This window comes from Camelus dromedarius, chromosome 5 (assembly GCF_036321535.1).
Source record: "Camelus dromedarius isolate mCamDro1 chromosome 5, mCamDro1.pat, whole genome shotgun sequence".
NCBI classification, from domain to species: Eukaryota; Metazoa; Chordata; class Mammalia; order Artiodactyla; family Camelidae; genus Camelus; species Camelus dromedarius.
This window is the reverse complement of record NC_087440.1, coordinates 82,570,569-82,598,181: the sequence shown is the minus strand read 5'-3', so window position 1 is coordinate 82,598,181 and position 27,613 is coordinate 82,570,569. Positions and strand designations below refer to the sequence as shown.

At 41.0% G+C, this 27,613-nt stretch overlaps 2 protein-coding genes across 9 annotated transcripts in view; one reads left to right on the top strand and one right to left on the bottom strand.

Annotated features, from left to right (window-relative positions):
* The window catches only part of DGLUCY (D-glutamate cyclase), a 120,163-nt gene extending 101,940 nt beyond the window's left edge, over positions 1–18,223 (bottom strand). For 5 of the 8 annotated variants that reach the window (XM_064486196.1, XM_010988185.3, XM_064486198.1 and 2 more), the window contains exons 1-2: positions 17,317–17,613; positions 15,328–15,436 (exon numbers count right to left, since the gene is read on the bottom strand). The gene's annotated coding sequence lies outside the window, so the exon portion shown is untranslated. The other 3 variants (XM_064486197.1, XM_010988188.3, XM_031454186.2) reach the window with 2 other exon arrangements.
* The window catches only part of RPS6KA5 (ribosomal protein S6 kinase A5), a 170,737-nt gene continuing 160,986 nt past the window's right edge, over positions 17,863–27,613 (top strand). The window contains exon 1 of the mRNA XM_031454182.2: positions 17,863–18,161. Coding sequence (XP_031310042.2) covers positions 18,056–18,161 — 106 coding nt within the window. The 5' untranslated portion in view covers positions 17,863–18,055. The remainder of the gene's footprint in view (positions 18,162–27,613) is intronic.

Sequence of the window (27,613 nt, the reverse complement as noted above, 5' to 3'; positions counted from 1 at the left end):
AAAGTAGCTTTTATTGACATTGATATTACCTTTAAAAATAATGAAAACAAACTAGTTTAGTTTTTTAAGGCCTGCCAGTGTTGACTGTACCAGAAAAACATTATAAGCAGGGTCTGTTTTGCAGGATGTTACTGAACAGAAATTTATTTTACTCTGCCATGAGTGATTTCCCAGCTCCTGCGGGGTCACCCTGGCCCTGTGGCCTGGCATGTGACTTCCTCCCTGTGTGCAGCCTCTGGGCTCTGGGCATCTGCACCCCCCACACTCTGCCACCCCCGCTGCTGCGCTGTTTCTTTTTGTTTTTGCCTTCACTGTTTTCTTTCCCTGGAATGCCTCCTCCATCCCTTGCTCACTCGAATTCAATACTTAACCCAAGTATTGCCAGGCCGGTTGAGTTTCCCTCTCCTCCTCCCAAGTGGATTTGAACACTCATGCCTTTTCACCTCCGCCAGGCTCTAAACAGGCTCCTATCAGAACCCTCCACACAACTGTTTTCATGTCTGTCTCCTTTTGCCCTGCCAGGAACTTCTTAAGTGCACGCCAGTTTGTGATTCATCTTTATAACCAACCCCTGTAATGCCAGCATATGGAAAGGGCTCAGGAAAGACTGTTGAATGAATGAGCAAACTAACCACTGGGCAACTGGTTATTTAGTGGTAGCAAGAATTGACTTGAAAGAGGATATTATAAGATGCATTGGGTCAGGAGTAAGAGGTGAGCTCTCACTCCATTTCCTCTTCTCCATCCCCACAGTCAGCCAGCTCCAAAGTCAGGCTATCCTACTTCCAAAAATCAATAAATCACCTCCTAAGTTGTCCCTCCACCACCTGCCTCTGTGCCCTGACAAGTCACCCTAATCACACAGGGTCTGCTTGGGGGAAGGGTATAGCTCACGTGGTAGAGAGCATGCTCAGCACGCAAGAGGTCCTGGGTTCAATCCCCTGTACCTCTTCCAAACAGAAATCAATGAATACATCTAATTACCTCCCCCCTTATAAATCATAAAACACACAGGGTCTGTCCTGAGCACATCCCAGGGGTGATGAGAGGTACCACATCAGCGTGACAAAAGAGAAGTTTAGGACTTTTATTATCATCTCCCCATTTTAAAATTCTTATTTGTTTTGTGGGGATGATAACGTTCATACTAGTACTGATAACTCTTATTTAGCACTTAATATATTTCAGAGACTGTTCTGAGTACTTTACATACAGTCATCAATTTAATTCCCACAATAATCCAATAAAATAGATACTATTATTACCCCCATTTTTTAGGTGAGGAAACTGGGGCACAGGGGTTAGGAAATTTGTCCACTGTCACAAAGCTAGTAAGTGGCAGGTCTGGGATTTGAACCCAGGCAGCCTCACTTCACAGTTCTAACTATAGTCATAGCTCTATGGATGTTGCTAATATACATTAATAGTGTGAAACACAATATGTACCTAATAATATGTATGAATAGGACATTTATATCCAAACTTTTACTGATGAGCATGTGCAATAAAAAAATTACATATACTCCATGAACTTTTTCAATCACTGACCGTGCCAGAGGTTGGCAAAATTTTTCTGTCAAGGGCCAGCTAATAAATATTTAGGTTTTGGGGGTCAAAAGGCAAAATCAAGGAATTATATAAATACTCATGCATCAAGAAAGAAAACAAATTTTCACTAATATTTATTGATGAGATCAAAATACAATGATAATTGAATATAACATTTTGTCATATCAGCTATGAATAAGAAGAACGGAATTCTTTTTTATGGGATAACACTTTACTTCAGTGAGGTTCAAAGTCAGTGTCCCCTTTTATGAGATCAACTGTAAATGTTCATCTTTAAAAATTGTTCTTAACTCATGGCCCCCAAACAGACAGTGAGCAGATTTGACCTGTAGGTCACAGTGTGCTGACCCCTGGACTACGCCATTATCACCCAAATTAGTGCAAACTCCATAATATAGTCTGAAATATCTTTCTAGCTTTGCTTGTTATTATTCCCTCAATGAGTTTGATTTTCCATCCAACTGGATTACTGGTGCTCCTTCCACATTCACTGGTTTCTTCTGAAAGGCCTGATGAACAATAGTACAGGCAGAAGTCAGGAAGATCTCAGTTCAAATCTGGAGTCTGTCCCTTTACAGCTCTATGCCTTTGGGCAAGTGATTTAACCTCTCCGTGCCTCAGTTTCCCCATCGAGATGGAACCTGGTTTTCAAGCCTCAACATGGTGTGAACAAAGATGGAGTCACCAGTTTCCCTGGTACTTGTCCCAGTCTTCTCTTTCAGGGCCTCTGGTCCCCGTTAAAGCCTTCCTCAGTGACTTCTGAAGCGTGCCTCCCTCCCCCCGTACAAGCAAGCCCATGCCTGCTGGGCACCACCACGTCCAGCCAGGCACATGGACTCTCACCGATGCCCTGGGTCCAGACCCCACCCAGGACACCAGAGTGGTTTGGTGGGTCATCTGGGATGACTTGGGAGGGAGATCACCCTGTCCTGTTTACAGTTCCTTGCTGGAGGGGCACTAAAGCCATACTACATATGGCCCAATATTTAAGAGAGTTTCTGGTACAATGAATACTTCCCACATCAGCCCGCACCCCACAGAACTCAGAGAGGAGGTCACTGGGGCCTGAGCCAGGCAAAGCCTCAAAGTCCCAGCTAGGAGTCTAATGTCAGAAATGCCTTGCCTCTTGGATTACCATGAATTTCTTTTCAGGGAAATCTCTTCGTGCCTGGATGTTCATTCCAGGAGGTCTTTAAACCTCTCTAAAAAACAGCCTCTGTTGAGATTATCCAACCCATTCACTTGGATTTGAGGTTAAGACCAACCACCCCACCACCCATTACATGACCCAAGGTCAAGAATAAAAGCAATGACTCAACTGCAACTTTCTTTTGCATTAAATAACAGCTTAGAGTAAGCCTGCAGAGCCTTGCTTCCACTGACACACAGAGCTGAGTTCCTCCTGGCTCTTTTATCCTACGTCCTGGTGACCTGGTTCTTCTCACTCGGGAAGACACCACTGATGGGGGCAGTGTCTTCATATGCAGCCTTCTCAGAAAATGTGCACTGATGGCTTCTAGGGTTTCCCCAGGTGCAAATGTGCGAGGATTACGCAGTGCCTGTGACATCCATTTCCCCTTGCAGGTTGCCAGCTGTGTCTGTCTGCTATGAACAGCCCCACCTCTGACAGCTGCAGACCTCACCTGCCCATAGGATGCAGATGCTCACCAGCACTGCATGGCTGTGCGGCATTACTTGGCCTTAGCCGGCTTGTACCGGGCAGAAGTGGATGTTTCCATTCTGCCTCGGTCCAGTCCAGCAGAACGACACCTATGTCGTTACCATTCCCCAGTGTGAACCACTGTGCAAATACACTTTTAATGGCTGCATAATCCTATATCATAAAAATATGATTTATTTAATCATTCCCCTCTTGTTAAGCAAATGTCATTTCAAATTGTTTGCTCTTATAAAAATTGCTTCTGCGAACATATTTGCACATGAATCTGTGTGCCATTCAATATGAAATGTACCCAATAACGATGAAACTGAATGATAAAGCAGACACTGTCAGGGTAGTAGGTCATAATCTCCCAACCCAAGGAAACCTTGAAGTTCCTGCTCTTCTGACAGCTAATGGAATTAGAACTTGGTGTGGCCTCAACACCACAGTTTTCTGTCAGTTTCCCAAAAGACTGTAAGGCCTAAAGGGGATTCACTGACCAGCATATAAATGGAGTTCCTGAAAATCAGGGAGGATCTACGTCTTCTGGAATGTCATTTGGATATAGAAGTCAGCAGATTCCAAGGACTTCTGATGATAGGCTCACCTCCTTTCCTAATGTATCTTGTTATTTTGGGTATCTTGTTATTTAAATAGGTTTAATTAAGTAAAATAAACTGCAGGCTGTTCCATCAGATGGAATGATGTCGACCTTGAAATGACTGGCAATTTCATCACAGAGTAACCTTGGGATATTTCTAAGGTTTGTTTCCTGCCCCCCTGCCCCCCACTTTGTACAATTCAAATGCATTCTTAATTTCTTCAACAGAGGCGACAGTTTATTTGCAATCACAATACCATCCTCTTGCACATTATCTCATTTGATTCTCGGAACAATGCTCTGAAGTATAAACAGCTGTTTTTATTATCTCAGTTTTATAGAGGCAGAAGTGCAGCCTCAATGATGCTCAATGGTTTCTGGTCCGTTTCCCAGACTCCAGGCAGGCCTCTGGCTAAAACCTGCCCCAAGTCACCAGTCCGCGGGGTTTCTGATCGCAGCCTGCCTCCCACCCTCTAGATAGTATTCCTGAATCCTTTAGCTGTGCTCTGGGCTCTGTCATCCAAAAGGAAGAAGATTTCTTTGAGCAAAATGATGTGAGAGAAGAAAAGGAGAGAAACTAGCTGGCTTAAAGTCTAAGAGAGGAAGTGGGCTTGTGAATGTTAAGAAGAGTAGGAAATGATTACCAGACCCACCTCCCAGAGTGTTTGGGGCTCAGAGAGGAGCCTAGGTTGGTATTAACCAGGCTTCTGTGATTGGCTGGGGGGTCCTGCCACAGCTTTCACTTTCTGTTCCCTTCACAATCTTGTTTCAGGCTTTCCCTCCCAAGTGCAATGTCTAGAGGCAGTAAACCAGTCACGGCAGCTGGTCTACAGCCACCGTTGAACTTGAACTATTTGCCAACACTTAAAATCATTACCCAATAATACCTAGTACTTAATAATTTGGATTTTGATGTTTCTTGAAAAATTGGAAGATTAGGCTAAGGTTGGCCAGCATTTCTGCGTGGCAGCAACTGGCTGCAGCTGAGGGGTGACTGCCACTCTGAACGAGGTGTGTGTACCCCTCTGCCCCCTGTCTCCCTGGCTGCTTCACTTTATCTGTCTAGCCTATGTGAACTATTTGAGTTGGAAACCTCTGAAGGAAGGAATGTGATCCTAAGGCACTACAAGCACTTAAAAGGGAACAAATCTATCATGTCTGTTGAAAAACAGGCCCACATAGCTCATCCTTCTGGATCAGACCACAACCATGCCGTTGCCAGGACGCTGTGGTTAGTACAGGGACCTCAGCTCTGGAATTAGAGGGTGGGTTTGAGTTCAGGCTCTGGTATTCATTAGCTTTGTGACCCCAGGGAAGAAAAAGTCACAGTCTAGATGGGGGTTTCCCGAGGTGGGGGCAACAATCCACAGAATGGCAGGAGGTTTGGGGCCCTTTCTCTGGAGCACACACAGAGGGACCCAGGTGGGAGGAGGCTGATCTTCCTATCTGAAGTTCAGAGAAACTCAGGATGCGACCTCAGGGCTGAGAACAGTGGAATCAACTGCAGGTCTGCGTATAGAACACTTGGTCCTTCTCATCTCACCCCTATCCCTGAGGCAAGGTCTCTATCACCCAGGAAAGGTACTGTCAGACTCCACCCTAAAAAAAAAAGAAAGAAAAGAAAAGAAAAAGAAAAAAGGAATACCTATAGAGTGGGGGAAACCAACAAGATACAGTATTCAGAACTCCAAGCATTTGAAGCCTTCCTCCCAGTGTATAAGTCCAAGCTCACAGAACCCCTAATCAGTTCTCAGGGGCTTCATTTGTAATTAAAAATGGACAATAAAGATTCTTCAGGCACTCCAATAGAAGACTTCATAATAAAAGAGACAGACTAAAATAAACAGTTAAAAAAAAAAAAAAAACCAAACCCAGAGGAAATAGTTATTTTGAGCAAGAGAACTCAAAGCAAAAGCAAACTAAATGAAAACTCTCCAATTAATATATTCAGAAAGGCTTGTGAAGCTATTTAGTCCATAAAAGAATAGGATGCTCTGACAAAGGACTCACAAGCTGAGCTCTTATAAATTAAAAAAAAATGACTCTTATAGTTATAAAAGAATCAACAGAAAGTTTGGAAGATAAAATTACAGTACTCTTTCTGAAAGCAGAACCAAAATACAAAGCAATTAAAAAAGGTGAGAAAAAAGACATGGAAAGTAAATACAAGAGTCCCAATAGCCAATTAATAGTAGATACAGAAAGAGAGAGCAAAGAAGTTCAAGGGAGCGGACAGTATCAGAGAAATACCACCAGAGAATTTTCCAGCACTGAAGGCCACACATCTCTAACAGAAAGAGTCCACTGAGGGGTAAATACAGAGTTTGGAAAAAAGACCCACCTGGTCACATAATCTGATTTTAAACATCAAAGATAAAGAGAACAATTTTTAAAACTTCCAACTTAAAAAAAAAGTCATCTCTAGAGGAAGGAAAATAATAATAAAAATAAAACAGACTTCTCATCGACAGCCCTGGATGCTAGAAGCCAATAGTCTGATGCCTTCAGTAATCTATAAGAAGATGACTTTCAACCCGTAATGTCATACTCAGCCAAACTATCATCCGAGTGAGTGTAGAATAAAGATCTTTGGGGACAAACCAAGGCCCAGAAAATTGACCTCTCACACACTATTTCTTTAGGGAGTTATGCAAAAATGTGCTGCAGGAAAAGAAAGGTATCATCTATGATGTGGGGAGATGTGGATCTTGGAAAGCTTGGAATTGACCCACGAAACCCATAAAAGAAAATCCATCACATCAGCTCTGCAGCAGGAGGATGCTGGGCCTCAGAGGGGAGGGCTTGCTTAAAAACTCAGCAGAATATCTGATTGAATGAAGAAGCTGGGGGGAAATGAGAGATCATAAATAAAAATGCAACAACACAGAAGAGAGGCAAATAGAAAATCCAAGGGAAAAAACTGGACCACAAAGGGAGGAGCAATCTTCAAAAACACTTTGCTTCTTTGGAGGAAAACACGTCCAGAGTTCCAACAGTGTAAATGCTGTTTAAGTGATTTTCATTTTGTAGAATCAGTCTGTGGGCAAGTTAATTATGATTAAGAATAGAATATAAATGTTCTTATCCTTAAAACTGTATATGGCAGAAGTTGGGAAGCAGACGTGGAGGAGAAGTGCAAGGCTGCTTCTACCTTCCTCTTAGGAAGTGAACAGTCAAGAGAGTCTGCCCTTAGTTGATGGAACAAGAAGTAAAGGTGTATGAGTGTAACACAGGTAACCTATAGAAAAACAAAGAAGTTATGTAATTACACAAAGAGAAGGGGAGTGCTGGTGAAAATGAGGTAAAGCCTTTTTTATCATGTAAGGAAAAACAGTGTAAAAAGCAAATCAATCAATAGTAATAGAAACAGATTATTTAAAAATATAGAGATAACCTGAGGAGAAATATCTAAAAGAGCTAAAATGATTATTTCCGAGGACTGGAGCTGGGAGAAAAAGGTGAGATGGGGCAGGGGTATTTTCACTGCTCCTGTCAACTCAGCCTCCCACCATGTTGCTTTCCTACGCTCTACCCCACCCACTCCAACCCGCTCCCCTTCGCCTCCAGCTTTCTGGCCCCAACTGTTCGACTTATCCATTTAAAACCAATTCTTCGTTATTGTTGTTTAAAAAGTGAACTAGTACCAAAAGCATAATATGATTCAAACTGTCCGCAAATATCTAATCCCAAACTGGAGTCTTCCAGCCATTACCCAGAATGGTCCATTTTCTCACAGATCAGCTAGGGCTTCTGGAGATACCCTGAGCCCTGCAGATGCAGATGAAGGAATGGCAACAGGATGAGAATGGCATGGGGATGAAAGATATTGACCAGGAGGGCTCTGATTCTGTATGTCTGGCATGGAGAAAAATGCTGACGACTTGGATTCATTTTTGATTACTGCGTAACAAATGACCACAAACTTCAGCAGCTTAAAACAACACCCAGTTATGAGCTGATAGTTTTATAGGTCAGAACTTGCCAGATCAAATGGTCTCCCTGCTTAGCGATCAGAAGGCTGAAATCCAGGTGTAGGCCAGGCTGGGTTTCTATTTGGGGGCTCTGGAGAAGCATCTCTTCCAAGTTCATTCAGGCCATTGGTGGAATTCAGGTTCTTGCAGTTCTGAGGCTGAGAGTTTGATCTTCCTGTTGGTTGTCGGCAAGGGGTTGCTATCAACTCCTAGAGGCTGCAATCAGGGCCTTTTCATGTGATCCCCTCCATCTCAAAGCCCACACTGGCATAGCTCTCTTGCAGTGAAGCCTTCTTATGCTTTGAATCTCTGTGACTTCAGCTGCCGGCTAGAGAACACTCTGGATTAAAGTGCTCGTATGACTAGGTTGGCCCTCCCATATCATCTCCCAGTCTTAAAGTCAACTACTTAGCAACCTTCAATACATCTATGAAACCCTTTTTTGCCATGTCACATAATCATGGGAGTCACACCTGAGGACAAAGGTCGTGGTGGCCATTTTATTGTTCTACTCAGAAAATGACTATTATTTTTATGTATGGTGTGTTTTATGATAAAAATAACACAGAAGAGTACAAAGAGGAAGTTTTTAAAAAAACATGCCCCAAATCTTACTTCCTAGAAACAGCCGTCAACATTTGGAATATATTACCTCAATGGGTCCTGGTGCATAGAAACAGCAGAAAGATCAACAGACAACAGTGGGATTTTTGTTCTGCAAATTACTTTTAAGTAAAATGATTAAAATCAACTTTATAGAAGAAACTAAAATAACATTGAAGGAATTGCTGAACTTCAGCTAAATGTTTCTATACCATAAACATTCTTGAAGCATCCCCTCTAAAGATAAGAAAAACTAATATAAAAATCCTCAAGAAGCTGGAATCATGTTTCCTTAAAAAAGTTGCACTTCATGAATTCAATTTTGTCTAGTAATTATTTCCCTGCCATTACAGATGACCAAATTTACATACTTATAAATTCTTCCACTGCCTTTTCCCCCAATATCTCAATTTTTGCCAGGTATAAAATTATTTTTACAGTGTAAGAGTTTGCAATGTTTACATTTTGCTCTTTAACTGTAAATCCCACAGCTCTTTAGTTTTAACTCTATTTAAAATCATTCAAAACTCATCTTCAGCAGTTTTTTAAAAATCCTCAGTTCACCTCTAGATCTGTTTTGATTTATCTTTCGGTTGACTGGATTTAAGTGTAAAGAACTTTCTTCAAGAATGTGCAAACCCTGCGTTTCTCATGCTTGAGAATGACTGCCAATAGCCTTTATAACAAAAGGACAACCTGGCAGAATATAAAATTCATAAGTCATATCTTTACGCTCTTGATCTTTGTAGACTTGCTTCACTGTCATTTGATACTAGGTGTTGCTTTTGATTTTTTTTTTAATCTGGTATGTTTTATCACTGATCACTTTGTACCGAGTTTACCTTGACAAGTATGTGCTTTCTATTTGCTGACAAAAAGTCTTCCTTTTAGTTAAGTTTCTTTTATTGCTCCATTTGTTCTGGGCGCTTTCTCGGGAATGCCTATTATTCATATATTGGATCGCCACTGTTTATTTTCTGTAACTATCCAACTTTAATTTTTATCACTTCTTTGTTCTTTTCCATATTGTTCCATGGTGTTTTTATTTGTGTTCATTCTATTTTTGGTTAATTCTAAAGTGGCCTTCCACTGTTTCCTTTCTTGAGCTCTGCCACTCAGTTTTATCCTCTTTTGTTGCTATGTAATTCCTTACTTGTACCCTTGAACCTCCTCCTTGAGATTTCTTTTTTAATTATAATTTTGTGATTTCTCAATGAGAAATGAGATGGAGAGTTATTTGTTAAAGAATAGCATGGGAAAGGGTGGAAGAAGGGCATGGAGGCACTTTGTAGCTTCACTTGTACTTTACTTTAGTGTGTTTCAAATTTGTTAATTTCCTTTCCATAAAGAATGTCTCTTAGATTCTCAGGTTTGGGTGCTGAAGAGGTCCCTAAGGTCCTCAGCAGGGCCGTCTCAGTCTAGGCTCTCTGGGCAATAATCTAGCAATTTTCTCTCCACCCCCTTCACCTTCTCATCACCAGGAAAGTCCATTGGCTTGGCGAGGTCAGGTCACATACAATAGAAATAAATAAACATCAGCGTGGTTTCTCTTTAATGTTGACCTTCCCTGCTGTCATCCTGTGTTTTTGTAAGGACACAGCCTGCCCTTCCTCTGGGGTCCTTGGATCTTGCTACTCAAATCTAAATTTCAGTCATTTGGGTACCATTTCTGCAATATATGCCTCATCTGCATTTCAGCTCTGTTATGATCAATATTCTTCTTTGAATCAATTCCCAATTTTTACTTATCTAATAAGGAGGCATATCACTATCATAAATGAAAAACCAGTATCACTTGCCATAAATAGGATGTAGCTATTAAAATAAATCCAATGAAAGCACAACAATGAAAGTAAGTTCTAGCTAGATACAGTTGTCACAGGTCTATATTTTCCTGGTTAGAAAGAGATTAGTACAAATTAGAAATAAGTTAAAGACCACTGGCACCAAACAAGGACTCTCCTTTTGATCTGATCACAAATGAAAGCAGCTCTAAATGAATCACATTTTCATTATGTTATTTGATATAAAGACTGTCGATGTACCGCCTAAACTTATCTCCTGTTCCCCCAGTAATACAAGATCCCCCTTGCCTTTGGGAAACCCCACTCCAATCCAAGGAGCGATGATTTGGTTCCTTGGGACAATGACACTAACATTTAAGGAAATATGTTTCCTGCTCAAGGCTGGAGGCAGTGTATGTTGGCTCTCAACATTTCACCAATTTCAGTACAGATTTTACAGTATTTGGCAGGCATACTTCATGGTTTGTGGTTTGAGGTTTCGAGAGTTTCCCTGTTTCATTAAAAATGAGGCTTTTTCTGGGGTTTTGCTTTGTTTTGTTTTTCGTTGCTTCCAGAAGATTTGGGGGAGGGGTGATGGTGTGTGAGAACGGAGGGAGTAAAAATGTTTTTGCTGTCTTTCACTGGGTATATATGTAATGTGCATGCCTCTACAGTCTCTCCCAGTTGTTCACTTGTTGGCACACGTCCTCATAGCCAGACCTTGGGCCAGGTCCTCTGATTCAGTCAAGTGCTCCATATCTGCACATTTGGAGGGTTTCTAAGCTTTGGAGGTTCCACCTGGGATATGAGAAAGTAGAGTGAGGACACTGTCTAAATGCTGCTGTCCTCCTCACAGGATTGCCTTCCAGGTTGTAAACTCAGGTGTGTGTGCACCTTCTCAACAACCTTTTTGAGAATAGTGGCACTAGATCAACTTCAGCGGTGGCTTGCTGTCTTCTGAGAGTATGAACTTCCTAGTCCCTAACTCTGCTGGTCTGTGTGCATGCAGTGAGCCCCTTAAATTTATGGGATCCACATCACATGTGAAGGTTCTGCCAGGGTCAAGAACAGAATCAAGTTGCTGATGATGTCATCTTTGACTTTCTGACACAGACACGGGCCCACAAGGTAACGGATGAGCAGGGAGCCCAACTCCAGCACCAGGTGCTGCGAGCCTGCTGAAAGGCAATATTGAAGGGGGAAACAAACCTATTTTCAAGCTTTTTCCTCTTAGTAGAAAGCCTTAGCAGAAATCTGACTTTCTCCTGGATACTTTCCCTTTCCCACCCCTTTCATGGGCAGACTTGCCCTCCCTACCTGTCCATCTCTCAGGGCACGAGGGAGTAGTGACGTTTTCCTCAATTCCAGCAGCTCCATCCAGACCCTTGTCCATGATCTCACTCCCCTTCAACAACTTTTCCTCCTTTAACTCCAAACCATCCTCTCATTACACTGTCTTATCAGTTAAGCCCCACACAACTGTTCTATATGGTTCTCAGCCACTGATTATCATTTTTCTTCCTATCCTATCTGGCACCATCACTACTTCCGAAAGGTTGCCATTGTTTCAAAACTCCAGCTTGCTCTTGTTTATCATCCTCTAGTCTAATGGTCATACATCAGAGCTGTATGTTACAAAACTGGTTCCACATTATAATCATTTGGGGAGCTTAAAAAAAATCCCCAAGTCCAGGCTCTGCCTCAGACCAACTAATTCATACTTATTTCAGGGGATGGAATTTTTTTTAAGTATCCCAGGTGATTCCAACGTGTAGCCAAGGTTAAGAACTGCTGTTTTACGCATCTATGTCAGCTCCAGCTCCTGGACTCCACCCTGTTCTCCCAGGCTAACAGTTTCTTCCTGGCTTCACTGCCTTCTTACCCATCTAGGCCCCCAGGGCCCCTCATTTCAACCAGATTGTTGCCTAACTGCTAGTCTCCAAACCTGAGGGGGAATGTAAGTTGCTGAGAAAGACATTAAACTGTCCTGATTCAGGCTTTCTAACTCCACCTGAGCCCCTGGTGCTAGTCAGCAATCATCTAAGCTGGCTCGCGATATTTACTTTCCACAGTGACTGTTCCAAACTGTTTCCACTGTCCTCTAATCTCAAATCCATCTTATTCCATCTCCCCTCTCCCTCGACATAGGGTTTAACTCTCTGAAATAAACTCTTTGCTACATGTGTGCACATCTGAGTGGTTTTAAACTATTTACAGGTGGGTTCAGCTCATAGGGCCTATTCTTGCTTTACTACGATTACACTCATAATTTTCTATTCTTTTTATACCTACTCTGTAATTCTTTTTTTGTTTTAATTGAAGTATGGTTGATTTACAATGGTTGGGTTAGTTTCTGGTGTACAGCAAAGTGTTTCAGTTATACACATATATATACATATATTCTTTTTCATATTCTTTTCCATTATAGGTTATTACAAGGTATTGAATATAGTTCCCTGTGCTATACACTAGGACCTTGTTGTTTATCTATTTTATATATAGTAGTTTGTATCTCCTAATCCCAAACTCCTAATTTATCCCTCCCCCTTTCTCCTTTGGTAACCGTAATTTTTTCTATGTCTGTGAGTCTATTTCTGTTTTGTAAATAAGTTCATTTGTATCACATTTTAGATTCAATACACAAGTGATATCATGAGATATCTGTCCTTCTCTGTCTGACTTACTTCACTTAGTATGATAATCTCCAGGTCCACCCATGTGGTTGCAAATGGCATTATTTCATTCTTTTTTATGGCTGAGTATATACCTACTCTTTAATTGTAGGTTTCCTACTTTCTCTCATTCATTTTTCATTCATTCAACAAACATTTACTGAAAGCTCGTTTTGGGCTAGAGCCAATTCTAGATGCCAAGGGGTACTGAGATGAGATGACCAAGATATCCCCAAGTCTACAAGCTGGTCCATGTCTGCCTCCAGCATTCCTCCCCACCCCCGCCCCAACTCTCACTACAATGAGGGACTTGAGGCCTCCTCCCATCAAAAGCAAACCTCTCAGCGAGCTCAGGCTCCCAGCCCCGCCCACTTTTTGTTTTATAGATTCTCTTCATTGATTCTACAACCTCTTCCCCCATCACCAAAGTACTTCTCATCTTAAAAACCAACCGAATAGAAAATTAAACTATCACAGTCATAACTGCTGTGCTATAAGCAAGATCCACCAATGGATGCTAAAATTAGTGGGCGAGAGTTTAAAGAGAAACTGGACGTTTGCATAGTCAAAAAGCATCTCACAGGCCCTCCCAATATTTATTAATTACAATGGGAAAATAATAAAGTTAGAGAAATCTGGCAAACACCACCTTAATCAAGTGTTCAAGGCTGACATCACAATTAATACGAATAGAAACTTCTTGGACCCCTGATATGATGAGTTGACAGAGCACGTCACCTCCATGGCACTCTTGCCAAAAATGCGTAACTTCAAATTAACCATAAACCAAACATCAGACAAACCCAAATCAAAGGGCATTCTACAAAAATACTTGATCAGTACTTTTCAAAAGAGTTAAGGTCATGAAAGGCAAAGAATGAATAAGGAACTGCTACAGATTGGAGGAGATTCAAGAGCCATGACCACTAAATGTAATGCAGGAAAACAGATTGGATTCTGGCAAATTGAAATGTAAGTCTCACATAATTTACATATGTCATGGTATACTCTTCTTATTTTAATTATTTTTCAACCATTTACGAATACAAAAACCATTTTTTAATGGAATAAGTGGTGAAATCTGTAGAGTCTGTAGTTTACTTAATAATATTGTACAAATGTTAATTTCTCAGTTTTGATGATTGAACTATGGTATGTAAGATATTAATGTTAGGGAAAGCTGGGTGGAGGGTATGTGGAAACTGTACTGTTTTTTGCAACTGATTTGCAATTTTAAAATTATCTGAAAAAAAAAATCTCCCTGGGTCCCTCCAGCATGGGCCTTCCTTCTTTATTCTCTTTCAGAGGAAAACTTCTTGAATAAGATGTCCATACCCACTGTTTCTACTCCTTCGCCTCACATTTGCTCTCACAAAATCACTTTGGAAATTGTCACAATGATACCAAGTTGGCAAATTTATGGGATCTTTCCCAGACTTCATCTTATGTGACCTGTCAAGGCATGTAACTCAGCTGACCACTCCCTCCTTCTTAAAACACTTGGCTTCCAAGACACAAACTTTCTGGGTTTTCCTCCTACACTTCAGCCTCCACCTTCCCATTACAAGGTCTCAACGTTGAAATTCCTAGACTTCCGTCCTGGGCTCTTCTCTTCTTACTGTACATTTTCTCCCCAGGTAATCTTATTCACACCTCTAGTCTCAAATACCATCCAAATGTCAGTGATTCCTGAATTTGTATCTCTATCCTAGATTGCTCTGCAGAGCTCCAAGCTCATATGTCCATATAGCTACTTAATACTGGCACTGAATATCTCAAAGTTAAACTCTTGATATTTCCTCTGCACATGCTCTTCCATTAGTTCACAACCCTTTTGTTACACGGTAGCACCATCTTCTTCCATCCACTCAGTTGCACCCGCTAGAAAATCTGCTGTCATTTCAACATGTCTTTTATGCTCACCCACAAAATCAATCCTTCAGGAAGTTCAAACTCTGTACCTAGACACCTTCCATTTTTTTCCATATCTTCTGTACCTGGATCATCCTTTGCCCAGACTGCCATGATAAGCTCCTAACTGGTCTCCCTGTATCCTTTCTTGCTCCTTCCAGCCCAGTCTCCTAACGCGAACCACAGTGACCTTCTGAAAATACTACCCCAATTATATTATTCCCCTGTTTAAATTCCTTCCATTACTTCTGACTTCACACAGGCAAAACTTCAAAAAATATTAACAGATCTACCACAAACTTCACGATTGGGTCTTTGTCTGCCTCTCTCACCTCATCTCTTGCTTACTGTGTTATGACCCCATTTACTTTCTCTCAATCCCTAAGACACAACAGGCTCTTTGTATCAGGACTTTGCATATGCATCTTCCTATAATTTTCTTCCCCCAACAATTCATTTGTGAAATTGTCAGGGTAGGCTGGATTATGCCTTGGTAGCAAACAACCCCAGCATCTCAGTAGCTTATGCCTAAAAAGATTCATTTATTGCTCACATTTCAGTCTGATGTAGGTTGGGTGGCTCTTCTTCAAGTGGAGACTCAGGGCTTCAGGGTTTGTCTATATTGTGGCGTGCCCATATTCCAGATGTGGCCCTTGCAGTTGCTGTGGAAAGAGAAGAGTGTGTGCATGATTATGCATGGGGCAAGGCCTGGAAATGGCACATATCACATCTGCCCACAACCTACTGGCCAGGTCACAGTCATGTGACCCTAGCCTAACTGCAAAGGAGAAAAAAAAATGTAGTTTTCCTGTGTGTCCAGGAAGAGGAAATGAGATTGGTGAGCATCAGGTCAATCTCTACCACATCCTGGTTAAAATCTACTCATCTTAAAGAATCAGCTTAAATAACACTTCCTCATAAAGGCCTTCAAGCTCCTCCAACCTAAATTAGGTCCCCCTAATACATTCTACTACAGTATCCTATAACTTCCCTTTACCACATGGTTACAATGGAAAGTTTACACTTTTTTATGTGATTTATACTTATTTCCATTTCTAGATGGTATGCACTATAGGAGCAAGGATTGCATCTGTTTTGCCCTCACTGTGCCTCTAGCACCCATCACAGTACTTGGTACATAACTGGCATAAAAGTTGTTGAGTGAACAAACGAATAATGACACACAGTCATTCCCTGGCTACAAACAGCACATTATTTGTGGAGGAGAAAAACAAGTAAGACATTCCAGGAAGGTAAGCCCAGGTTGATAAGGCCACCTGGGAGCTGCTGAAGCTTCTGCCTTCTCTTCTATGGCACTCAAATCCAGGAATCTGCAAACGGTGGCCTGCAGGCCAAATCTGACTTACTACCTGTTTTGTTTCAATGGCCCAAAGCTAAGAAGCATTTTTATATATTTAAACGTTTGAAAAGAATTAAAAGAATATATCATGACATGAAAATTATGTGAAGTTTAATTTCAATATCCATAAATACTTATTGGAACACAACCATATCTGTTAGTTTACTTATTGTCCGCTTTCACACTGCAAAAGCAGAGGTGAATAGTTGTGAAAGAAACCACATGGCCTGCAAAGCCTAAAATATTTACTATTTACTATTTGGCCCTTTACAGAAAAAGTTTGCTGACCTCTGATCCAATCCATGCTTAGTTTAAAAGTTCATTTCTATGTGAATTATATCTAAGCGTCCATATTTAATCCCCTCCTTTTCTCATTCTCACGTCCACTGCCAGAAATTCGGCCCCCATAAATTCTGTTCTTGCAACAGTATTCTTAAACTGCCATCTTTCTTCTCCTCCCTTTGATCCATCTTTCTCAGTATAACCGAAGCTAATTTCCAAGAGAACAGTTTGATATTTTAGCTCTTCTTTGAGGCTTCCCATTCTGTACTAAATAAAATATGTACTGCTTAACATTGTGGTCAAGTTACTCTATTATCTTACTGAACCTTACTTTTTTAGCTGTGTCTCTTATGTTATACTTCTATTCACTATTCTATTATCAATCACTTAACCCACACTTTTCTTCTCTAATTCCAGGGCTATGTTCACTGTTACTAACTCTGTATGAAATATCTGCTGCTAGTATTTCTATCTCACCCATCCTTTAAATTGGTTATCTCGAATGTCTCCTTGCCCTAAAAGCCTTCCCCAGCTCCTTTACTGAGAATAATTATTACTATCTGTGCAATTCTCTAACAGTTTGTACGACTGTTTAATTTCAAATTCTGCTTTACAGTTTTCTGTGTATATACACAGATTGTCTGTTTCTTATATTCTATCCAAAGCTGTTTATGGGCAGGGATTGTATTCTATCTTATTAATCTCTGTAGCCTTTTGGTGCCTACGGTGCGTTTGTACAAAATGGAAATGTTGATCCTTTGCAAAAGTCTTTACGGAGGACTGCGAATTTTTGAAATGTCTAAGAACTACCTGTACTTAAGCACAGACTCAACTTATTTAGGGCTCACTAGAGCGAGTGGCACCTTTTAAAGACACGCTGTCGTCCAGCTGGTCACATACCTGTATATTGCGCACTGGGACCCATAGGTACGTCTGCAAACACGTGCGTGAGAAACGCTTTCCTCCAAGCTCCTCCTCTGCCCACGGTGATTGGCGGACCAAACGTTCCAATCAGCCCTCCCCGCCTCTTTCAGCAATAGCCAATCACAGACCCCGAGCGCCTCCTGACTACTAGACACTGTTTACTAACAGATCAAAGCTGGGGAATAAGGGGTGTGACCGTTCTGGGAATGTCAGGGAAGGGAAGGTCCAGACTACGCGTGCGCATCAGGGGAGATGGGCGGGGCAGAATTCCGGCCTCACCAATCGGAGCGGTCGCGCTTCTCCCTCTCCTGCCTCCTCGCCAAGCAACAACAACTCGAGGAGCGGAGCGGGGCGGCTCCTGAGGCGTCTGAGCGGATTGTCCAATGGGAGCCGGCGTTAACAGATGCGCGCGCCCCGTGCCCAATAAGCGATGGCGGCTCGAATGGCTCCTCTACCTTGCTAGCTGTGGGCGGAGCGGCTTGGCGGAGGAGCAGGGGGCGGTTTGGTTGCGCGGTACTAGCGGTGCCCGCCGAAGGGGGAGGAGGCGGAGGAGCAAGCTGTGCGGCCAGAGCGGGAAAGCTACTCGTCTCGGCGTCCGAGTTCTGGAGCTGCCGCACCGCGGCTCCTAGGGCTGCAGCGGGAGCTGTGAGGGGCCAGGCGTCCGCTGTCTCCCGGGTCCCCTCCGAGGACCCCGCGGGATCAGGAAAGGGAGAAGATGGAGGAGGAGGGCGGCAGCGGCCGCGCTGCCGCCGCAGGGACCAGCAAGGACGGCGGCGCCGGGGAAGAGCAGCTCCTTACCGTCAAGCACGAGCTGCGGACTGGTGAGCGACCCCGCCTTCTGCCGTCCGGACTCGGCGCGGGGGCGCGCCCCGAGGGCACGCGGGTGTCCGCGCGGGCGGGGGACGGGGGGCGCGGGGCCGAGCCTTGGGCGCGGGGGGCGGGCCTGGGGCGGGGCCTCGCGGGCGGGGCGGGAGCCGGGGGTCCCGCGAGGTGGGGGCGCACGCGAGGGGAGCCCGCCGAAAGTTTTCCCGAGCCCGGGAATGAGCGGCGGGCGCGGGCGTTGGGACCCGCGGAGCAGTTGACAGCTCCCTTTTGGTACTGACTCTAGGGATGTCTGAGGATGTCTTCGCGCCCCCTTCCCGCACAGGTGACACATCTGTCACTGCATCCTGTCTAGGGTGAAAGGTGCGCCTTCCTCAGTATGGAGTGAACGACGCTTAGTTTTGGAGCGTGACTCACTTCTCCGCCCCTCTGCTTCCCTAGAGGGGTCCCTAAGGTGCTCGGGTCCTGTGCAAGATAAAAGGGTTGCTGTCCCCTGGCCTTTCCCGAGTCCAGTCCCTAGTGAGATAACGAGGGATCGCAGGCTCCAGGGACTGAGTGCTTTTATTTGCAATCATCATTAAATACTATACTTGGCCTTGAATTTCTTTCAGAGGTCTCTTGAGAAGAAGGCTCAGTAAATTTAAAGCTCTAGGTAAAAGAGACTAACTAGCCAGCGCTTACATTCTTATGTTTGAGATCACTAGAGTCGTCCCAAGCTGTATACTTGTTGGATTACTTTATTCGTTGTGGGTCCTTAATGGAAAATGTTTATTCGGACTAATCAGTACAGTTTGGGTTTATATTTTTGGGGCCCAGTCTCATATTAGAGATCTTTTTTCATTTCTGAACGGATAATACATTTTCATGAATTGTTCATTATTACTCTTAAATGTTCTGTGAGCATTTATGAAGGTTTTTGATTCAGTGTCTTTGGCATACCGGGATATTGTTTTATTGTGTAGACACAGAGCTTATATAGCAGGTTTCAGGTGTATGCCTAGTACACCTTGTTAGTGTTTTGAACAGATTGTGAAGTTAGATCTGTCACCCATTCTTTTAGATTTTGTTATTGTTGGTTAGCATTCCAGTGAGTGCCAGTGTGGTCACTTAATTTAAGAAGGATGTCAAATGCATGCTTACTTATTTCAACATTTTAAAACATTGGTTTAAAACATTTTTTGGTCATTGTGAATTTGTCATGTATCTTGAGACAGTTACTCCGTAATTTATTTGAGTTCCTAACATAACCTGTCTAGGTTTGGTTGGCTTGATTTTTCTCTCTCAATTTAATAGACAACTGATGTTTTCAAAGGGCTGTTAAATAACTCATTCAGTAAACATTTATTCAGAATTAATATCTGATTTGTGCCAAGCTCAGTGTCAGATGCTTTCTGGTTTGGAGATTTTGAATTTCTTTTTCTTTCTTACATAACGATTCACTGATTCATATATGTAGAATCGTGCTGTACAACAGGAGCTGCTTGAAGTCATATGCTCCTCATCCATTGACCATGGTGCAACAAACAGCTTTTTGCTAAATGAACAAGGAGCAACCTAATTCGTTAGTAGTCAACCAACTGCTCAGTTTCTGGGTTTTGCAAACAATGCTGGTTTTGTAGAAAACAATGAGTACTGCTTTATTTCCCCTTCTCTACTAACTGTGTGAATCATCAGCTTCAAGTTTGCATTTTAGAAATTTTTCTGATGGATGGTGAGATTATACTGAATTCATTAGTACTGTTAACTGTCGAAGGAAATGAACAGTCATTTTGATTTATTACTGAACAATGGAACAACTGACCGGATACAGTGGTCAAAAATACTGTTAAAATATAACTTGAAAGATTCGCTCATCTTCAGCCAACTGGGCCCCTGTCAGCACATGGTGCTATAATAGGCACCAAAGTAATTTGATCTGATGTGGTCCCTTGCTTCTCAAAATGTGGACAAGCACATAGTCGTATCAAGTCAGCAGTTGGTGATCGCCCATGTGTGTCCAACACTGTATTGTCTGCTGTGGGATGAGTGAAAAAGCAATACAAGTTACATGTAAGGACTTGGAAATTGTTCCAGTTGTGTAGACTGAGTAGCATGGCATATCTGGATGTGGAATTGAAGACTTAATTCTAAGTCCCAACCCTGCCATTTATTAGCTCTGTAGACTTGGGCAAGTCACTTCACTTAGAGTCACTTCTCTCTTTTATAGAATGTAAAAATTGAATGAGGCCCTGTTAGAAAAGTGCCAAGCAGTTTGCTTGGCACATAATAGGCACTCAGGAGATGTTGGTTGCATGTAAATCTGAAGATCACCCGTAACAGTGTCTTTTCTTAAAGTTTGCAAATGAATCCAGTGTCACTTGGAAAACAAATCAGTCATTTGGTGCTTAGCCTCTGCCGCATTGCCAGGCTGTCGTCTTTTTCTGTATTGTCTCGCCTCCTGAAGTAGAGTGTAAACTACCAGTGATCCCCGCTGCTTAGCAGCCTGTACATATTTCTTCAACAACATTTAACACACAGAACTGTAATAATTGATTTGCTTGTCTATGCTGGACTGTATGGTCCTTCAGGACAGACACCATGTCCTCCATCCATTTTCAGCCCCTGGCATATGGTAGGTAATCAGATACTTGGTGAATAAATTAATTGTGCGAAAATCCAGGACAAAGTCTAACAGTTTATTGTATTCCCAGTATCTTGCAGATGTTAGGTGGTTGGCAAATTGATGATAGTGACTATCAAAGCTAAAAATGAAGAGTAAAGTGTTGATTAGATCAGCTAAACATACATTTCTTGACACTTTCCATTTTCTAGGCTAAATGGTACTGATAATATCAAAAATGACTAAGAAAATTTGTTGCCCTCTGATGGTAGGGGAGGAGGCTTTGTAAACCAGTAATTAGGATGTATTGTCCTATTGTAATAATAGAAGGATATACAGAGTATACAGGTAGCAAAGAAGATGTTAGGACTTTTAGGTTTCAAATAATTAAATCTGGCTGTTGAACAACAGTAGCAAAAAAAAAAAGTGGGGTATTATTGGAAGGATATTGCATTATCTTATTCATTTATTCAGTACATTACCTCTGTGTACTGTTTTATATGCTGGGGTTATAAGACATACAGTCTTCCCACTGGAAGGACAGGGTTGCATTGGGAATCACTGGAACCAGAGACTTAGTTGTCTGTACTCTCTCCATCTTGAATCCTTGCTTGTCTCTATGCCATGGCTTCATTCTTCTCCACTGCTGTCTACCTTTTCTTACGTGGGGAGGAACATGGCTGATGACAGACCTCCAATTTTACATCTTACAGCTCCAGGTACCAGCGAGACACTGCCTTTTTTTTTTTTTTTGGTTAATTGAAGTACAGTTGATTTACAGTGTTGCATTAGTTTCTGGTGTACAGTTTAGTGATTCAGTTATACATATATATATATATTCATTATAGGTTATTTCAAGCTATTGAATATAGTTCCCTGTGCTATACAGTAGGGCCTTGTTGTTTATCTATTTTATATATAGTAGTTTGTATCTGCAAGACACTGCCTTTTTATCAACTTTAGGTACAGAAATCTTAGGGAAGGACTTTATTAGCTTGGCTTTTGTAAGGTGCCTGCTTTTGGATCATTCAGCTAAGGCCAGGGAGTGGGATCATGTTTCACTAACATGACAACTACTACAATGAGCATATGGACTGGAGTGAAACTGAACTCTTAGAAGAGGAAGGGTTGCTGGGAAGACATTTCCTTAGATGTCCATCATTAGGGGAGAGGGTCAGAGGAGGGGTACTAGTTATCTATTGCTGTGTAACAAATTATTCCAAACTTAGTGGCTTAAAGCAACATGATTTTTGTGGTTAGAAATTCAGGAGTTGCTTAGCTTGATAGTTCTGACTCAGGGTCTCTCCCATGAGGTTGTAGTCAGAATCCTGGCCAGGACTGCATTCACCTGAAGACTTGTCTAGGGTGGGAGATTCCCTTCTAACACAAATCACTCACGTGTTGTTGGCAGGATGCTTCAGTTCCTTGCCACGTGAACCTCTCCGTAGGGCTGTTTGAATGTCCTCATGACATGACAGCTGGCTCCCCCAGAACAAGTGATCGAAGAGAAAGAGCAAGGTGGAAGCTGGAATGTCTTTTTTGTTAAACAGCTTTTTTGAGAGATAATCTACATATCATAAAATCCACTTGTTTTAAGTGTACAGTTCAGTGAATTTTAGTATATTTATGGTTATACAACCATCACCACAATCTAATTTTAAAACATTTCCATCACCCTAAAAAAAGTCTTATGCATTTGTGTCAGTCATTCCACATCCCCAGCCCTAGTCAACCGCTGATTCTGTATTCTGTCTATGTATTTGCCTAGGAACATTACATATTACAGAATTTTATAATGTGTGGCCTTTTAAGCCTGGCTTCTTTCACCGAACACAGTGCTTTCAAGATTCATCCATTTGTAGCACATGTCAGCACTTCATTTTTCAAATGGACAGATAGCATTCCATTGTATGGATAGACCACATTTTGTTTGTCCATTCATCAGTTGATGGACATTTGGGTTGTTTCCACATTTTGGCTGTTGTGAATAATGCTGCTGTGTACATTTGTGTACAAGTTTCTGTGTGGACCTGTGTTTTCATTTTTCTTGGGTAGGTATTTAAGAATAAAATTACTGGATGACATGGTAAATCTATGTTTCACTTTGTAGGTTTTCCAAAGTGGCTGTGCTGCTTTACAGTCTGCTAGCAGTGTACAGGGGCTCCAATTTCTCCACATCCTTGCCATCACTTGTTACTGTCTGTCTTTTGGCTTGTAGCCATCCTAGTGACTAAGAAGTGGTATCTCACTATAGTTCTGGTTTGTGTTTCCTACTGCCTAATGATATTGGGCATCTTTTCATGTGCTTATGGGCCATTTGTATATGTTTGGAGTAATGTCTATCCAGATCCTTTGCCCATTTTTTAATTGATTAATTTGTCTTTTTATTATGAGATACGAGTTCTTTATGTATTCTAGGGATGTACATCCCTTGTCAGATACATGGTTTGCAAATATTTTCTCCCATAAGGTGGATTATCTCTCTCTCTCTCTCTTTTTTTTTTTTTTTGGTGATATTGTTAGAAGCACTACAGTTTTTGATTTTGATGAAGTCCAATTTATTTCTTTTTTTCTTCTGTTTCTTATGCTTTTGGTATCATATCTAAAAAATCATTGATTAATTCAAGGTCATGAAGATTTATGTCTCTATTTCCTTCTAAGAGTTTTAGGGTTTTGGCTGTTACATTTAGGTTTTTGATCCATTTGTTGAATGACTGTTCTTTTCCCATTTTATTGTCTCAGAACCCTTGTCAAAAGTCAATTGACTATAGAATGTATGGGTTTATTTCTGGACTCTCAGCTTAATTCCACTGATTTTTATGTCTGTTCTTATGCCAGCACCACCCTGTCTTGACTACTGTAACTTTTAAGTAAGTTTTGAAATTGGGAATTTTGAGATTTCCAACCTTGTTCTTTTTTAAGGTTGTTTTGGCTGTTTTGGGCCCCTTGAATTTCCGTATGAATTTTAGAATTAGCTTGTCAGTTTCTACAAAGAAGCCAACTATGATTCTGGTAGGGATTGCATTGAATCTGTACATCAATTTTGAGAATGTTGCCATCTTAGCATATTAAATCTAGTGATCCATGAACATGAACTGTGTTTCCATTCATTTAGATCTTTAATTTCTTTCAACAACATTTTGTAGTTTTCATAATATATATTTGTGCTTCTTTTGTTAAATTTATTCCTAAATATTTTATTCTTTTTGATGCTATTGTAAAATAATTATTTTCTTAGTTTAATTTTTAGATTATTCATTGCAAGTATATAGAGATACAGTTTATTTCTGTGTATCGATCTTATATCCTACAATGTTGCTGAACTAGTATATTAGTTCTAATAGTTTTTTAGTGGTTGTCTTACAATATCATGTCATCTGCAAAAAGAGGTAGTTTTACTTCTTCTTTTCCAATATATATCCCTTTTATTTAATTTTCTTGCTTAATTGCCTTGGCTAGAATCTTCAGCACAGTAACAGTAGAATTGGTGAAAGCACACATCCTTCTTTTATTCCTGATCTTAAGGGGAAGCTTTAGTCTTTCTCCATTAAATATGAGGTTAGCTATGGATTTTTCATCGATGCCCCTTATCAGATTGAGGAAATTTTCTTCTTTTCCTAATTTGTTTGAGTGTTTTTAATCATGAAAAGGCATTGGACTTTTTGCATTTATGGGGATGTTTTGTTGTTGTTTTATTGATAAGGTGTATTACATTAATTAATTTTTGGGGGGTATTAAGCCAACCTTGTATTCCTGGGATAAATTCCACTTGGTAGTGTGTATAATCCTTTTTATACACCATGCTGAATTCAGTTTGCTGGTATAGAGGATTTTTGTGTCTATATTCATAAGAGGTATTTGTCTCTAGTTTTGTTTTTTTTGTGATGTCTCTGTCTGGTTTCCCCAAACCATGCTTGACTGATTTCTGCCACCAATAAAAGAGCTTACCTGTGTGATTGCTGTTATCCATATTTAGAGTCTTCTAATCTAAGTAAAGGCTAACAGAGGCTGAGGGTAGATTATATTTCTAGCTCTGCCCCCAACTTGCTGTGTGACCTGGGATAAATCATTTCACTTTTCTGAACCTAAGTTTTCTTGTCCATAAAGTAAAGGTGTTGCACTGTTATATTCACAATACTTACCAGCATTAAGTTGATGTTCTATGGAATTTCTGTGGAAATCTTCATATAGACGAAAGTCAGGTGTGGTGATTTGTTTTGTCAGATGATTCATGATTTAATGCCACTGAAAAATAATTCCCTGATGCTCTTTGAATTATTCCATTTATAATGATTTAATTTATAGTTAGCTTTTTAGGACCATAAGGTTGATCTACAATAGGACACTTTGAAAAATTTCAGTGACAATCTTAGTTATCAAGGAGAACAATCCTACTCTCCTTTTTATGTTATGCATGCATAAATACATGTCCGTGTTCATACTTTTATAGTTCTTTCCCCCTCCCCTTTTTTTTTTTCACACTTTCCTCACCTTGAGAAGAGTAGACAGAACTTGTGCTCTATCTTTAGCTTTATAGGATACATTGGGAAAGTCAAAAATATAAATAAGTTATCGACAGTACTCTAACTTAATTCCCAAGAGCCTAGACCTTAAAAGAAAGTCCCTTCTTAACTTTCTGCCATGAATTTTAGAGATTAAGAAAATGACCTATCTGGGCAAAGGAGGTGGCATCTCAGCCATTAAGTTAAGGGGAATTCAAGTATATTTTGTATTTTCAGCCCACAAGCGGGAAAACCTTCTCAGGTGGCAAGTCTACTGTTGTATCAAACACAACATTAACCTCTACTGCAGAGCAAGAAAGAATCCTGAAACCTTAGCTTCCTGGAGCCGTGAGTGATTTGGTGGGCAGGATTGAATTCTTCCCTTGAAAAAGAAGCTGATGCTTGGTGAAAATTCCTCTAGGGAAAATCTAGCGTAATAACATCATGTGATGACTGAAGTTTCACAATTAAATACGCTGTTGAGAGATGTCAGTCCCAAAATACAGTGGGGGGAGGGGTTGTCACAGTTTTCTCCTTTGAGCTCCTATGATGGTTTACAGATCTTGGTGCATCTCAAAGGTATGAGCTCTCCTACATTCCTCTTGTTTTTCAGGGAAGATGAATAGGGTCAAAAATAGAATCTTGCCCTCATTATGTTTGTCTCCAGCAGTGCCCCTCTGGGTTCAGCTATAACTATTCCTACAAAAATCAAGTAAGTTCTCTGGACTTTATATCTTCCTAAAGTTATGAGTGAGCTGGCTATGTCACTTTTTTTTTTTTTTTTAAATACTCAGTAGGCATCCTGCCCTGTGACTGCAGGAAGAATAAGATGGTAAAGTTCTGGATTTTTAGCACAGTACTCGGCATTGCAGTTTTTTTTTTTTTTTTAATTTCACACTCAAGTTTTTGTGTAGGTGTGCTTCTTTTTATATAGTTGGTGTGTTCCTGACAAAAAATTGTGCAAATAATATTTTTACATATCAAATTATTTGGAATATAGAAGGTGAGCCTGGTACTTAAATGAATTCTATGGTTAACTCTTGAGTTAAAAAAAAATCTTTATTTAAAGTTTTCCATTTGTGGCTTTACTGTTATGATATAGATTTGGCCAGATATTGCTATTTTCTGACATAATCCTTACAATTTAGGTAGCTGCAAACAGGTAAATGATGGAGTCTTGTGTGGTAGACACCCCCCTCCCCCCACCACCTGCCAAGATATCCATGTCCTAACCCTAACCTATGTTTCCTTAGGTGACAAAGAGACCTGGCAGATGTGATTAAGTTAAGGATGAGGTGATTATCCAGGTGGGCCCCAGGTACTTACAGGGTCCTTATAAGAGGGAGGTAGGTGGGTCGGAGTCAGAGAAGGTGTTGTGAGAATGGAAACAGGGGGAGAGGAGGAGATGTGACAGTGGCAGCAGAGATTGGAAGCCGGCCACGAGCCAAGGGATGGGAGCAGCCACCAGCCGCTGAGGAACAGATACTCCCCTGGCGTGTCCAGAAGGAATGCAGCTCCACTGTCACTTGATTTTAGCTCTGTTAAGACCCACTTGGAGACTTCTGATCTCCAGAACTGTAATAAGGCAAATTCATGTTGTTAATAAACCATGAAGTTTATGTAATTTTTTATAGCAGCAGTGGGAAAGGAAAACATCTTGCTTAAGACTAGATGAACTAAGAGATAACTTTGCCTCCGGCTTGGGTAACTGAATGTGATAACAATGTGAAGCAGCCAGTCATTTAAACAACTATTTAGTAGAACATGGTAACAGATGCCGTACTTAGTAGAAGTAGAATGGTGTGCTCTCTAGGGAATCCCCAAGAAGACATTCCTTTCTGATCTTAGTACCAAGTCTAGCGGAGCTGCTTTTGACCAGCTGTTCTGTTTTTCATAGGAATGCTGTGAAGTGGATCCCTGGGGCGGACCTCTTTTATCAAGTTGGTGGCTGGGAATCTTCCCATCTCAAGCCTACACCACATAAAATTGTGGTCTAGCTTACATCTTGAGCCTCTTCCTGGTGTCATTTTGTATCCTAATCTTTCTTCTTATTTTCTTATGCTTTAATTAATTCAGATAATTTGCTTGAAGTCTTTTCTGGACCAAGGCAGGAATTAGGTAAATACATAATTAAATAAATGCATTTATAGACAAGCACCTATATATAAATCATGAATAATACGGGCATTATGAAAAGATGTTTGACTTCTATCCAGTGTTTTGCTTCTTAAATAAAATCTTTGTAATGTGGCGTGCATGTTATTTTTATATTTCTCCTGAAAAGAAAAAAAAATGTGAGGTCTCTGATTAATTAATAACACTTTAGATTTAAAAAAATAAAAAATGAGAA